Source organism: Physeter macrocephalus, chromosome 19 (assembly GCF_002837175.3).
Source record: "Physeter macrocephalus isolate SW-GA chromosome 19, ASM283717v5, whole genome shotgun sequence".
NCBI lineage: Eukaryota > Metazoa > Chordata > Mammalia > Artiodactyla > Physeteridae > Physeter > Physeter macrocephalus.
The window spans coordinates 68,876,847-68,891,313 of record NC_041232.1 but is presented as its reverse complement, the minus strand read 5'-3'; the positions used below and the strand labels follow the sequence as shown (position 1 = coordinate 68,891,313).

The following is a 14,467-nucleotide window of genomic DNA, read 5'->3' as shown; positions in this document are numbered from 1 at the left end:
TCTCCTTTTACCTGAGCCAGCTGGAATGAGTCTCTGGTCCTTACTATTAAAACCACCACACTAAATTGATCACTCCACGAAAATCCCACCAAGGATCGCTTATAAGCTCCATGAGGGCAGGGGCCACATCTAAATTATTCACCACCCTGTCCCCAGTACCTGTCAGAGTGACATGCGTGAGCTAGATTAGGAAATATTTGTCGAATTAGTAAGTGTACTCTTTGATCAATCAACTGATAATTATTGAATAATTTTTAGGTTTTAGTCCTTCTACTTTTAGCGTAGATATATCTAAAACCATGTTGTATGTGGCTATAAGAAGACTGTATTCTTAAAGACTGCAAAAAAAATTTACAATCGATATTGATAAAACTAACCTTTCATAGGCTGCCTTTTAACTTTATTGCTTATCTAGATGAAAAGGTTTATGAAAATAGGACTTTAATGAAGTTTGGATTTTCTGGGTGCCATCCTTAGAGTTGATTTGTAGGTTAAAGGAATCTGCTTTTTTTCTAGTTACATTATTATTATATTTGTAAGTGGACAAATCCTGACCCTCATATATACAGATGGCAGTATTGGTTTCTTCGTCTATTTCTGAGTTATTCTGTTGATGGGTTTGGGCTGGCCATTCACTGTGGTTTTTTCCTTGTCTCTTATGTGACCAGAAATAATGTTTCTGAGGGAGAAGTAAATAGGGTTAGGAAATGCTGTCTGTGGTCAAGGAAACAAGTAAAGCAAAGCTACTTCTTCAGATTGGAATACTGTTACACAGCCACAGGCAATGGAATTGATCCTGGAGAATCTAGCTAATTAGATGGATCCATGGATGTGGACCTGTCATTAGTCATTCATTTGACCTGGAATATAAATAGTTTACAAGGGAGACCTTCGAATATCAAGGATAACATCGTTTCCAACTTCCTTTATGGAAAATGATGTGTTATTTGAGATGATCTATAGAAAATAAAGTTAGCTAACATGTGTGACTGAAAGCCAAAAACCTAGCTGGAACAACTGTCAAACATACTTATAGATCATTTAAGATTTTACTGTCATTCTGCAGGAGAAAGATTTAAAATCAAATGGATATGAACAAAATAGAGACAGAGTGCAAAGAAGATTGTAAGTGAAAGTAGCTTGAGTTCTAAGGTTTCTTGAACCATGTAGACTCTTATTTTTATGTAGTATGCAAGTATTTTCAGCTGGAACACCTAACAATATCAATAATTATTGTGTACCTTTGTGTACTAGCTGTCACGCATACTACTACTCCTTGCAATAAACCTGGAACTTACTCTCTGTAACTTCCAATGTTATTTTCTCCATTTTGGATTTGAGCAACTTACCCATGATTATACAGCAAACAAAGACCAGTTGCAGTTATAATCTACATATTAATTCTCATTAGTGTATGATTTTCACTCAGTTGCACTGTCTTTCATTTACAGTTGAGGGAAAGAAAATAGAAAGGTCATTGGTTGTGGGTTCTTCTATCCTCTTTTAAAAGCTAAACGTGTCTAGAAGGGAAAAAAAAAGAAATTTCAGGATTAATAACTGAATATATTTTAATTCAAAAGCAAAATATTAACCTTGAATTGCATCGTAGCTGCCCACAAAGAAGCCTTGAGGGTTTTAATAGAATGACTCTGAAATAGAAGGAGAGTACGAGAATCTCTGCTGTGCTCAAATCCATGGTTACCTTCAGTGATTCCAACTTAGAATCATCCTTTGTGGAAAGAAATGAAATCCATTGGGAATGCCAGTAACTGAGTCAACACTTGGGTAATTATTTAGGTTAACATTGATTGACAGTCTTAAAGAGCTACCATGTGATCAGGGTCTGTAAAAGTCATGCTTGCAAGTTGACGTCTGAGATTGAAAGAATAATCATGACTGAATCAGTCTTCTAAAGGCACAGATATAAAAATGGAAAACAGCTACCACTCTTTGGTTTGGAAGGAAAATAAAAACAATACGCAAAGAGTGAGAAATGGTTGAAGGGAATTGGGTGGGCATGGTCTACCTATAAAAGATTAGGCTTCAGTTACAGATGAAAAATAGGAGTGGCATGGCAATGGTGTTAAATATGTGAGAAGGGCTGACACTTATTCCGTGGAACTCCAGAAGTTGAATCTAGGACCATTGGGTGGAATGTACAAGGAGGCCAACTTGTGGTGAAAATGGAGTGAGCTGCTTTGGGAGATAATCAGGGTCTTCATATATTTGAAGGATCCACATAGACACTAAATGACCACCATTCAGATTGTTCTGGGAAGGCACACGGGCACCCGAGTAGCAGAAAACACTGGACTCCCCAGATCTCTCAGCTACAGCATTCATTTATACGTCCTGATGCCCCTGAGTCCTTAAATCCTTTGCTGTTCTTGCTGTATTTTGTTTTAACTTTTTTAAAACTTTATTTTATTGAAGCGTAGTTGATTTACAATGTTGTATTAATTTCTGATGTACAGCAAAGTGATTCAGTTATACATTCTTTTTCATATTCTTTTCCATTATGGTTAATCACAGGATATTGAATGTAGTTCCCTGTGCTATACGGTAGGTAGGACCTTGTTTTTTATCCATTCTATATATAATGGTTTCTTTTTTGCTGTATTTTGAATCTGGGCAGTTAGTATGATTTGTATGATCCTCCTCCCTCTCCCTGAATTATTTTCTTGTGTATTGTTTTGGAGGATATAAAGGTGACACTTTATACTAGGCTGCCTTTAGCTAGCACATGCTTCATTTGGTTCTGTGAATTTTATTGTTGCTAGTTCAGATTCTTATTATTGTTGCACTTTGTGGAAATACTCTTTTAAAACACTGGGTAGCAAAAGAGTGACGATTCTGTTTCGTGGTTTCGGATTTGGATTGGGAAAACATTACACTTTTTGATTCATAGCCGTATAAATTCATGGATAAATATTTTTAGTGTTAGACCCACTGTCCTGTGTCAATGTTCACCTTAACAGTAGGCTAAGAAAATAACTACTTGGAAATGCCATTGAAAACGCTACTCATGTTCCTCTTGGTTTGCAAATGCTTACTGGTCTTACTTGAAGGTGTGCACTATAAAGTCAGTGATTGCTGTCTCAATGCCACAAGGTCAACATCTCTGGACCCCAGAGGAGGTAGTAGTAGTTAATAAAAAGCTCAGCAGTATTTTTTTCAGACCAAGTCATCATGCTGTACTCTATAATTTTATTCTTGGAAGCATAGAGAGTGTTTACAATATGGTGTCTTTCTAGGATCAGAATAGTGAAAAAAAAAAAAATATGGAAAACTGTCCAAACATCTTTGCAAGGCAATGATGGCATTACTGGTGTGTTTAATGAAACCTTTATTGGTACATTTTCCGGTATGGTGGCATTGGCAGAAACGGTCCCCCTTTGGATTTGGAACTCAGCAGCTGATGAAATACAGTAACCATTAATTTGGAATGGGCTGCCAGTTTTGGAAAGCCAGGTGACATTTTATTATATTTGTACCGAGCAGGGGCTATGTCCCATACTGCTGTAGCTTCCGCTGTCAGTGGCTTAGCTGGCATTATGGAAAAAAAAAATGGCAGGCCCGAGAATCTTATCCCCTGAAATGAAAGTCGAATGCCAAATTGAAATTCCTGTAGGATTTCCGATAGCAATGGGGGAATTGAGAAGACCACAATTAAGCATATGGGCATTAAGATAATTGTCAGATCTGTTGGCGGACATGATAGAAGACAGATGGGTACGAATCAGTGCACTCCACTGCAGCACCCTGGGAGACAATTTGACGTTTTACCTGCCTGAGCTACTCTGCCATATTTGTCACTGGATGTACAGCACAGCATCTTACTGAGTGTGAAAGTGGTTTTTTGCTGGGTACTCTAGGTGCATGCGTGGTCCTTTAGCGCCCTCTAGTGAAATGCATTTGGGAGTATTGTTTTTCAAAGGTTAGTCTCCCTTCATTGGGTCCTTGCTGCCCTGGAAGTAGCCGTCACACCTCTGATTCCCACTAAACTCTTCGGTTCCTCTTGCCCTTTCAGGTTGGGGCCCATCGTGAAGATGGCGTGGCCCTGAGGGGCAGCCATTCTCTTGTCCCAAACCAGGTGCCAGTTCCACAGCTTCCTGTCCAGTCTGCAACGTCCCCTGATTTGAACCCACCCCAGGACCCTTACAGAGGTAGGTCCACCTCCGCGGGCGCTTCTGACCTCACTGAAACAATAGATCCCGTGTGGATCCCATGCTTACTCACACATCCCTCAGGAAGCGCTGGCAGATCACCAAGAATCCATTTTGATACAAAGATGGTAAGTAAATGGGAAAGGATTTCAAACGTAGCTGGCTAATTGTGTTTCTTCAGTAACTGTTTTGCTCCAGCATCCTCGGAAATCCTGCTCCTATTTCAGCAGGGAATGAGACCACAGACTGATGAGAGGAAATGTGATTTTAGCTATTTCCACATTGTTCTCATTCAGATCCTTTAATGTGGTTAGTTGTAGCCTGACAGTGATGTTTCCAAATGAAGAGGAAGGAAGGAAATGGTTTTTGTTGCTTACGATGGAAGGAAATGTAGGTACATTTCAAAAATGGAACTTGGATGATTTTCGCTCTTGAGTCATCAAGCCCTGTCCTTAGTGCCTCGTACCACTGACTCCTTTCGGCCTCCCAGGACCCCAGGTAGCTGTGCCGCAGGGGCAAGACCTGGGTCCCAGCGTCCTTGTGCGACTGGCTGGTCAGGTGACCCGAAAATGCTTACATAACATCTCCTCATTCCCCTCACGTTGAGAATAAAAATGGTAACAGTGGCACAAGAATGAATAATGTGTGTAAGCATTTGCCCACCTGTTAAGCGTTGTAAGAATCTTGAGCGTTGATTATATATGTGGGTGTGCCTGCCATTTTTAATTGAATAGTAATACTTTGATGGCCCTTTCTTTTAAAGAGCCTTTGGGTTTTCTTTCTCTGTCCTAGATCAGCACTTCTTAATGTGCCCAAACATGACTTGAGGATCTTGTTAAAATGCCAATTCTGATTCAGTTGATCTGGGGTCCTGCATTTCTAATGGGCTCCCAGGGGACAAGGATGCTCCTGGTCCACTGACCAGATTTCGAGTGATAAAGTTCTAGACGGTACAGATTACAAATAGAAGGAAACACTAAATAGACACACTTCTACCTTAGAAATAAATGATTACATTAGGGTCACGTTTTAAAATATATTGTGATCTTGGAAAGTTGAGCAGTGATAGAGCTAGAAATGTCTTCATTGAGCAGTAACTGCTTTCCATATGTACCATTTTTAAATGCTGATTACTCCTTGAGGATAAGAGAAGCCTAATTTCAGAATATCATCAGGGTATCTATTGAAGTCTTGACTGTACATATTTAGCGTACTCCCTGGGAATTATATTTTAAGGACATTTTTCTATTAAATCGTTGCATATGGAAGAAACTCAATATAATAGCTGATATTTACTTGGGTTCTTAATCAGAACATTGAGGTGTGTGATTTTCATGATTATGATTTTCATTGCAATTAAGTTGATGTTTTGTAGACAGTGAAATTACCCTCTACTCCAAAAGATTGCAAAATAGAATTTAACCTCAGAGCCAATGCAGGGAAAACTTGTTTCTGCAGGTGCATTTTTGAAACTTCACCAAAGACCATGAAAAAAGTGACAGATCACACAGTTCGGCAGTCTGAACCGTGTAGCTGGCAGCTCTCCAGTCTGGGGTGTGCGTGTCTGTGCCTCAAGGCTTTGGTGGCCGTGTCACCTGGTCTCTTTTTTTTTCTGCAGGCATGCCACCAGGATTGCAGGGCCAGAGTGTCTCCTCCGGCAGCTCTGAGATCAAATCCGACGACGAGGGCGATGAAAACCTGCAAGACACGAAGTCTTCCGAGGACAAGAAATTAGATGACGACAAGAAGGATATCAAATCCATTACTAGGTCAAGATCTAGGTAACAGTATATAATACTGTCGCTTCATTTAATTCCTTTATTGGACTTTGATGAAGTGAACAGAACAGGAAGAAACTATTCAGTTTTTTCCTGGCAGGTAAATCTGCAGCTGAAAAGAAAGTGAAAGGCTTGCTCTAGAGGTACGAAAGTATCGTTTGAGATACCTGTACTCTAGGAAAGCCAAAAATGTCTTTGCATTTGTGAATTTGGACCCAGCGCTAATAATGACACACGGCAAAAACCATTTGTAACTGATTCAAATGCAAGCAGTCGATTTGTAAAACTATACTTATTCTACAAATTTGGTCGTAAATGTTCTTTGGAAAATACTTCTCAAAAGAGAGCTTAGCTCTATTGAAAGCTCAATCGATGTCTGTGCAACTGTAACTTTTTTCTTACCTCAAAAGTGAGAAAGTACTGATTTCCCAGCTTTATTCTAAACATGTTGATATATATAAGAGCAATACCTAAATTGCTCATTTTTTTTTTCTCCCGGCAGAAAATGCAACTGCAGGAAAATAGCTTCTGGTTGGTTTTCTTAAGTCCCCGATATCTTTAAATTAGAATCTATCGCCTTGGACTTTAATCTGATAATCAGATGGGTTTGTTGTTTTTTTTTTTTTTTTTTTTTTTTTGAGTATCGTGACACCCATGTTCTTTACCTCAGTTCCCTTGGATGGTTTTTATTTGCAAATTAAATGAATTGTACTAAGACGATACCTCCCTTTTCAAGGCTGTCGTTCTCAAGGTTATACCTGGCGTCGTTTAGGAATTAAGGACATGCCGCCTTTTCATATTGCCTTTATAGTTATTGAGATAAATCTTATTACAAGTTCTACCACAGTTTCAGAAATTCTGGAAGCTTCTACCTTACCCCTTTTCACCGTTGCTACAGAGTTTCCTGGCTTGGCCACATCGGTAAGACATCCCAAGGGCCTTTCACATCCTTACCAGCTTCTCTGTTAGATCAGTCAGCTCTTGGTAATTTAACTAGTGGTCATAACGCATGCATATCAATGGATTCTTTGACGTTTCAGTACAACATTTTAACTCGCTGTTAAGAAGCTTGTTTTAAAAGGTCACTGTTTTGACGTTTACTTAGGCCCCCAAAACCGTGCTGTAAGGCGAGACTTTCCAAATCTAGGCAGTTTTCTTCGCATAACCAATTTATTTATAAGAGGTTAACCAGTTCTCCTTCATTAGTGGCCTGAATACCCTTGGAAAACAAATTCCCATTTTCAGGCCCACTTTGGAAAAGGTGTGGCATATGTTTGATGTGTAAAAACATTACCCAGATCTTTAACTTCAGGATGGGATGAGCAGAAACTCAACTCTGTTCTCTTTTCACTTATTACGTCCTATTTGTGTGTCAGAATGTGGGTGTGAATTAATAGTCATCTTGATTTCCTTGGCATCAGCAGAGGTCACGGGTGGGAGAGAGCGGGACCGGCAAGGAAATGAAGAGGATCAGATGGCAGAGAAAGAGAGCACTTTCCGATGGGTTCAGTTTAGTCGCGCGTTCACCAGCACACGTTCGAGGCAGACAGTCCCATCTGGAAGGGAGTTTAACCTACAGGAAGATGAGCCAAGTCTTACAGCATCTTTCTTTGGTGTCTGCCTCCTTTATAAGTGTTCTTGGCTTACTTACGTCATCTTTATGAGCAGCATGTGCTGCAGCCTAAGAATCCACTCCATTTCTGATCGACTGGGGCTTCTCCATCGTAGTGGATCCTCAGTGCGATTTGGAAGTTACCCAGACATTCTCCACAGTGGAAGACTCGGAGCTATACATTTTAAGCCAATGCTCACTAAGTGTTGTTGCATTGAATTGAGTGGATAACTTCCCACGTGTTCCTCCAGCTCTGGAAGGTTGTGATTAACATCTTTATTCTGTGAGCCTTTCAGATTCATGGAACTTTCGAGTAGAGGCTCACCCTGATGGTCTTTGGGGTCAGTGCTCAGATCTCTAGGTTAACACCCTTATGGGTGGTCACCTCCATATTGTTTCTTGCAGTGAAGACTGTCCTGCTTTTGAGTGAAGCTAACTTCATTTTTTATATCTCTCATACTCAGGAAAGGTTCTTGCTCATGTTAATTCAGACTGTTCCGCTCGGGGTTCTTTGCTCTGTTCTGTTCCGCCTTCCTGAGACATTTTCCACACCTCTCTTTTTTACGTGATTACCCAGGAATTATTTGAAGCCCTTGACGCCATGAGATCTTCCTGATATGACCTGCTTTCCAGGTGGCTCATCATCCCATTTGCCCCCCATTCAAAAGTTTCTAATTTGTCAGCATGACACCCAGAAACAGAAGTTATCTTCCCTTTCCAGACTCCTGGCTCCAACCATGCCTTTGACAGGAATCATGTACTATCTCTGTTCTCATAATCAGGGATGAGCTTTTGGGCTTCATTTTTGACTCACAGTGAGATCATGGGTACTGATAACCCGTAAGTGTTTGGGTTGGGTTGGGTTGGGTTTGGGTTTGTTTTGCCTAGAGCTCATGTCAACTCAGGTTTCCCCAACCTGTCTGGGGAATCATAAACATTCATAATGCTAAAGGCCATGGAGATGATGTTTTTCTAACCTTTCTATTTAATACATGGAAAAAGCGAGACTCAGATACATTAAGTGGACTGCCCAAGCCTTCCAAGCTGGTTAATAGACAACAGGCCCCCGTGTTTACTCCCATTGCTCTGTTGTCTTGAATGTAGGACCTTCTTAATCCAGTTTGAGCTGCATCGTCTTAATTTTGACCTATCCACATCATTTTTCAATCCCCGGTCCTCCTTGGGTTTCGGATGTCACAGTGTGAAAGTTTTTTTTAAAAAGAACAGCTTCAGTCTAAAACGCTTTCCGAATCGTGGTCCTGAAGTGTAGCCTGAGCCGACGTTGACAGCGCTCTGCTTTGGCGTGCGTGACCTTAGGGATGAAAGCTATGTTTTCCTTTTTGCTCCCCTCCATCCATGTGGTGCGCTCGGGGCCCCAACTTGAACCTCTCCTGTTGGGTTTGGGTTTCATGTCCAGGAGACAGCCAATGTCTGGCGTAGGGACTGTCACAGCCACCTAAAGCAACGCCAAGCCCAGGTGGATGGAAAATTCTGCCAAGGACAAGATCTTGAGATGGAAGAGTTCCCTGACAACTCAGAGAGAAACCAAAAGGAATTTAGAAGCTGTCTTTTCCCCCAGCCCATTGGAAAATGTCGCGTTTGCCCTTCTGTCCCGCAGCAATAACGATGACGAAGACCTGACACCGGAGCAGAAGGCCGAGCGGGAGAAGGAACGGAGGATGGCTAACAACGCCCGGGAGCGCCTGCGGGTCCGTGACATCAACGAGGCGTTCAAGGAGCTCGGCCGCATGGTGCAGCTGCACCTCAAGAGTGACAAGCCCCAGACCAAGCTCCTGATCCTTCACCAGGCCGTGGCCGTCATCCTCAGCCTGGAGCAGCAAGTCCGAGGTCAGTGCCGGCCGGCTGGCCTCCACGCAGGGGTCACGGTCACACGCCGCTGGGGAGAGCAGAGAGTAGACTCTTAGGCATCCTGCAGAATCACTGTCTCAATCTCATCTAAATCTATGAGGCAGCTCCCCTTTCTCCTGTAACTGAACCCTGGGATTTGTCTTGTAACTGATGCTGCCTTAGGACGTTTCCGTAGGTCCTCTCAGTAACCGGAGCTGGGTACGTTTGCTTTACCAACTTTCTCAGACTGTGAAGTGGCTGCACAGTTTCACCAGGGAGTTCGACCTTTTACTAGCCACTGAGCAAATGAATGGCCGTAGTGTGCATTTTCCTAACTGGTCCTCTTGTTCTGGAAGGTAGAAACTGAGAGAAAGGATCAACAGACCCACAGAAACGTTGCATGACTGTCCTGGACCAGAAGCCCTGGGTGTGACCTAAATGCTCTGTGCTTTCCTCTTCCACAGAAAGGAATCTGAATCCGAAAGCTGCATGTCTGAAAAGAAGGGAAGAGGAGAAGGTGTCCTCGGAGCCGCCCCCGCTCTCCTTGGCGGGGCCTCACCCCGGCATGGGAGACGCGTCCAATCACATGGGACAGATGTAAAAGGGCAAGTTTGTTTTCAGCCATTTCTGAAAGCTTTCCTTTGTTACTCTCACCAAGGCATCAGCCATGAAAGCCATATTTGACCCAAATTCACAGATTTTGTTTTCCCTTGGAAAAAAGAAAAAAACAGTTTAAAAATAAAAGCTTTCCTTTTTTCTGTTATAAACGTATTAATTCATCTTTCTCTCTTCTTTCTCAGGTCCAAGTTGCCACATTGCTTCATTAATACAAGAGACCACTTCCTTAACAGCTGTATTATCTTAAACCCACATAAACACTTGTCCTTAACCCCTTTTTTTGTAATATAAGACAAGTCTGAGTAGTTATGAATCGCAGACGCAAGAGGTTTCAGCATTCCCAATGATCAAAAAACCGAAAAACAAACAAAAAAAAAAAAAAAGAAAGAAAAAAAAGTGCAACTTGGGGGATGACTCTCTTTAACATATCATTCAGAATGTTCAAAGCAGTATGTGCAGGCTGAGACGCAGCCCAGAGACTGAATGGCAATCTTTCCACACTGTGGAACAATGCATTTGTGCCTAAACTTCTTTTGGAAAAAAAAAAATATATAATTAATTTGTAAGTCTGAAAAAAAAAATATTTAATTTAAAAAAATTGTAAACTTGCAATAATGAAAAAGTGTACTTCTGAAGAAAACTACATGACCGTTTTTGTTGGTATTCAAGTCAGCTAGTGTTTATAATTACCGGATATCGAATAAGGGAAGCTCGGCTGCCCTCGTAACAAAACCAGCAAACATCCTGATGACAGCGAAGTGATGACATTAGCCATTCCTTAGGGTAGGAGGAACAGATGGATCTTATAGACCTATGACAAATATATATATAAATATATATATAAATATATATTAAAAATTTAGTGACTATGGTAAGCTTTTGTTCATTTGTTTCAGACTTTTTTCTCCTGTAAAAAAATAGTACTGATTAACTTTTTTAAAAGAAAGATTTTACTGTAAATATGGATTTTTTTTTTTTTTTTTTTTTTTTGGTCTTATTTCTGTCCCTTTCCCCGGTTTGTTCTCATAACCTGTAGTGCCAACTCCGCTTCCGGAGGGGTAGTGCAGGATGAAATGCTGACCCTGATGTTGCTTTTCATTCATAACTAAGTAGAAAGTTGTTTCTTCAGTCTTTTGGGAACACAGGACTTAAAAGTCACATCATGTGTAGATATTAACAAGCAGCATTACCAAGACATGGCAAAAAGAGTTTGTCTGAATTGTAATGTTGCGTTTGTGACCCTCTTCTGGGATTTTCAGAGGTACAAGGTTAGAATGCTACAATGTTACCACTGTGCCTTCCAATGTTTATATCATCGGAAACATAACATAATCAAAGTGGCTGTGATTTAACAAAATGATTAAAGCGTTACCTACATGTGTAGCCAGAAGTAGTGTGCAGTGAGGTGTTTCTGAATACATGGTCAGATTTTTGGAAAAAAACAAAAACAAAAAAAACAAGTGAAGTTCAACGACCATCCAATGAGAAAATTGCAAGTAGTGTGACAGAGCTGATTGATTTTGTTGCTTTCTTGATTTTTTTTTCAAAATGGGTTTACTAAGATGCAGATGACTTAACTGTCTCCTCCTTCGTCTGAAAAAAAAAATGCCAATATTCAATCATCATGCAGCGTTATAACAAGCCTTATAAGTCCTAAAGCATTAAGTTGCACTTTCTTGAGGAGGGGTAGTGCAGTATTTCTCTGGCCAGTATGAATGAAGTTTATACTTAACGTATTTGATAGAAACATAGATCAAGCTATGGCACAGCAACTCATCAGATAGCTAGCTTTGACGTCTGGGCACAATTGAACCAACTTCCATCGTGAATCTTTATAATGATTGACTTTGGTGTATAGTGCAGTAAAGAAATAGTGCTCCTAGTTAAGTATTTGTCAGCATCCTTTTGTCTCTAACTCATTTCTGTTTTTACAGCCACACAATCTTGGCATGTATTAAGAAAAAAAAAAATCCCTTGTTCAAGTAGTTTTTCCACCTATCAGCACTGAGTAAATGCCATAAACCCATCGAAATGGTCTAAATGTTCCATCTGTTCTCCTGTTTTGCCAGTTATATAGTAATGAAATACATTTGTAAATTTTATGCAACAAATGGCAAACGTATCATTATTTTGAAATTGTGTATGTAAAAGTTATATTTTTACATGTAGACTCTTGTTATTATGTGTTTTAATACATTGTATCGGTTTTTGTTCCTTATTTTTTTTTAAACGGTGTGGTTTAAAAACCGTCTCATTGAAATGAAATAGTGAGCTACAAGAATCTGAATTTTATGTTCGTTTCTGAAAATGTAAGAACAAATAAGATAGTTACCACGTGGTCATCTTTTACAAACCCATAAACATTTTGATTAGCTGTGTGTGTGTTGAAAACTGTAAATATGTTCAGTAGTGATAAAACTAAAATACTTTGTTTGATTTGTTGATAAGTTCCTAAAATGTGGAGGTGGATTAAAACCTTAGAATAGCAGAAATCAGACTTCATGAAAAGTTATTTTGAGGCTACCCTGTGAAAATGAATGAACAAAGGGGCTCAAAGAAGGGCATGGAAGACAATATTGTATACTCTCCCCTCCTCCTGAATAATGGAAACTGTGTGTACTTGTACCCTCAGTATTTGAAGATTTCCTTTCAGTGGTACATTCTGCACTCATTTTGTATACTCTGTCAAGGCGGGTATCCCTAGGAACAATATTATATAGGAAGCAGGTATCCTCTGATCACATTCAGGATAAGTGTATAGAAGAAAATATGGTGTTTACTCTTTAGGGAACTGGAAACACTCCCTGCATTGATGTACATTTTAAGATTGGCACTTTTGATACACGTTATCATCAAGGTGCTTTCACAGAGCTGATTTAAAGTTTTTCAAATCTGTAAACAAAGCAAAAAAAAAAATTAAATCGTAGTTCTTGGATTATTTTTTAAATTGGTGCTTTATATTTTGTTCTCAGTCAAACAGAGTAAAAGCTGCAATTTATTGTTCACCAGCTTTGATGCATTCATTAATCAGTCATGTAATACCTCTATTGTGGAATTCCCTTTGGAAAGAAGCGAAAAACTTTCTAACGGCCACCAAAAGCTGCTCACTACTTTTTGCTTGGTGGAGAAACATCTGCATCTATCCATATTCATTGGGTAGTATCCCCATTAAAAAGAAAAAAAAAAAAAAGATGAAAGGGAATGTGGCCTTTTTAGTGTGGTTTTTTTTTTTCTTGTTCTTTTGTAATTATCAAACCCAGGTAAGATATTGGTATCCTGCGCTGTATTTTCTAATGCAATTTAGCAGAAGACAGTTAGGATTAAAGTACTATACAAAAATTTCCTAAGGGTCCATACTACACTATGTATATGATGATACTTCGGCTGGGGATCTGTTTAAGAGACTTGGACTTTAAAAGCAACTTGGAACAGTTGATCCACCTCCACATTCAAGTAATTTATGAATATGCAGAATAGGGATCTGTTCATCTAGACATTTTTCCCATTTGTCTTCTGTGTAGCTGCAAGGAACACTAATGTTTATACAACTGTCAGTCCACCCAGTAACGCAACTGGTTCTGATTCAGTCTTCCGATTCCTTTTTGTTTTTCGCCTTTTCCTAATTCTTGATTTTTTTTTTTTTTTTTTTTTTGTGATCTTTATTTTGATGAGGGAATGGGAGGGGGTGGCGGGAGGGTGTTGAACCAAGACTTGGGGTTAAGAGGATTTTCGTCTTGGATCCAACAGGCAGAGTATGATCTGTGTCCAAAAGTGAACTTGAGTCAGGAATGAAACGATTTCAGCGTAAACAAGCACAAAAATTTAGTCTGCTGGCTGACTGGAAACAAAAAAAAAAAAGTCAAGATGGAATATGACGAATTCCAACACAATGGGGCACCAAGGCCTTTAGGCCTCTCTTTTTATTTTGCTTTGGTTCTGTTTGTTTTTCTTTAGAGACATGCTCTTTCTCATGGGACTTGAAGTGGACTCATCTTTGTGCAGTGCTGGTTTTGCCATACTCATTTCAAGTATTATAGACATATGTAATGGTGAAAATATATGAACTGTGGCCTTTTTCATTCTTGTTACTTGTGATGCAATTAAGTGAAGATAAGAAAAAAAAAAAAGCAGAGATTTACCATGTATCAGTGCCTGGCTTTTTGTTATAAAGCTTTGTTTGTCTAGTGCTCTTTTTGCTATAAAATAGACTGTAGTACACCCTAGTAGGAAAAAAACTAAATTTAAAAATAAAAAATATATTTGGCTTATTTTTCGCAGGAGCAATCCTTTTATACCATGAATATTACAAAAAAAAAGTTGTCAGATTCTGAATATTTCTTCTTTGTAGATTTTTGGAATCATTATGAGTAAAAGTTTGTTACTTTATTTTACTATTTAAAAGATGTTATTTTACCATGTGTTACTGAGATGAAACTGTATGGTAG

At 39.6% G+C, this 14,467-nt stretch overlaps 1 protein-coding gene across 26 annotated transcripts in view; it reads left to right on the top strand.

Annotated features, from left to right (window-relative positions):
• TCF4 (transcription factor 4) overlaps positions 1–14,182 on the top strand; it is a 363,640-nt gene extending 349,458 nt beyond the window's left edge. For 20 of the 26 annotated variants that reach the window (XM_007124266.4, XM_007124275.4, XM_007124267.4 and 17 more), the window contains 5 exons: positions 4,031–4,166; positions 5,785–5,947; positions 9,175–9,404; positions 9,869–10,009; positions 10,205–14,182. In XM_007124266.4, the coding sequence (XP_007124328.1) occupies positions 4,031–4,166; positions 5,785–5,947; positions 9,175–9,404; positions 9,869–10,005 (666 nt within the window). In that variant the 3' untranslated portion in view covers positions 10,006–10,009; positions 10,205–14,182. The remainder of the gene's footprint in view (positions 1–4,030; positions 4,167–5,784; positions 5,948–9,174; positions 9,405–9,868; positions 10,010–10,204) is intronic. The other 6 variants (XM_024132216.3, XM_024132213.3, XM_024132212.3 and 3 more) reach the window with 1 other exon arrangement.
• The last annotated feature ends 285 nt before the right edge of the window (positions 14,183–14,467 follow it).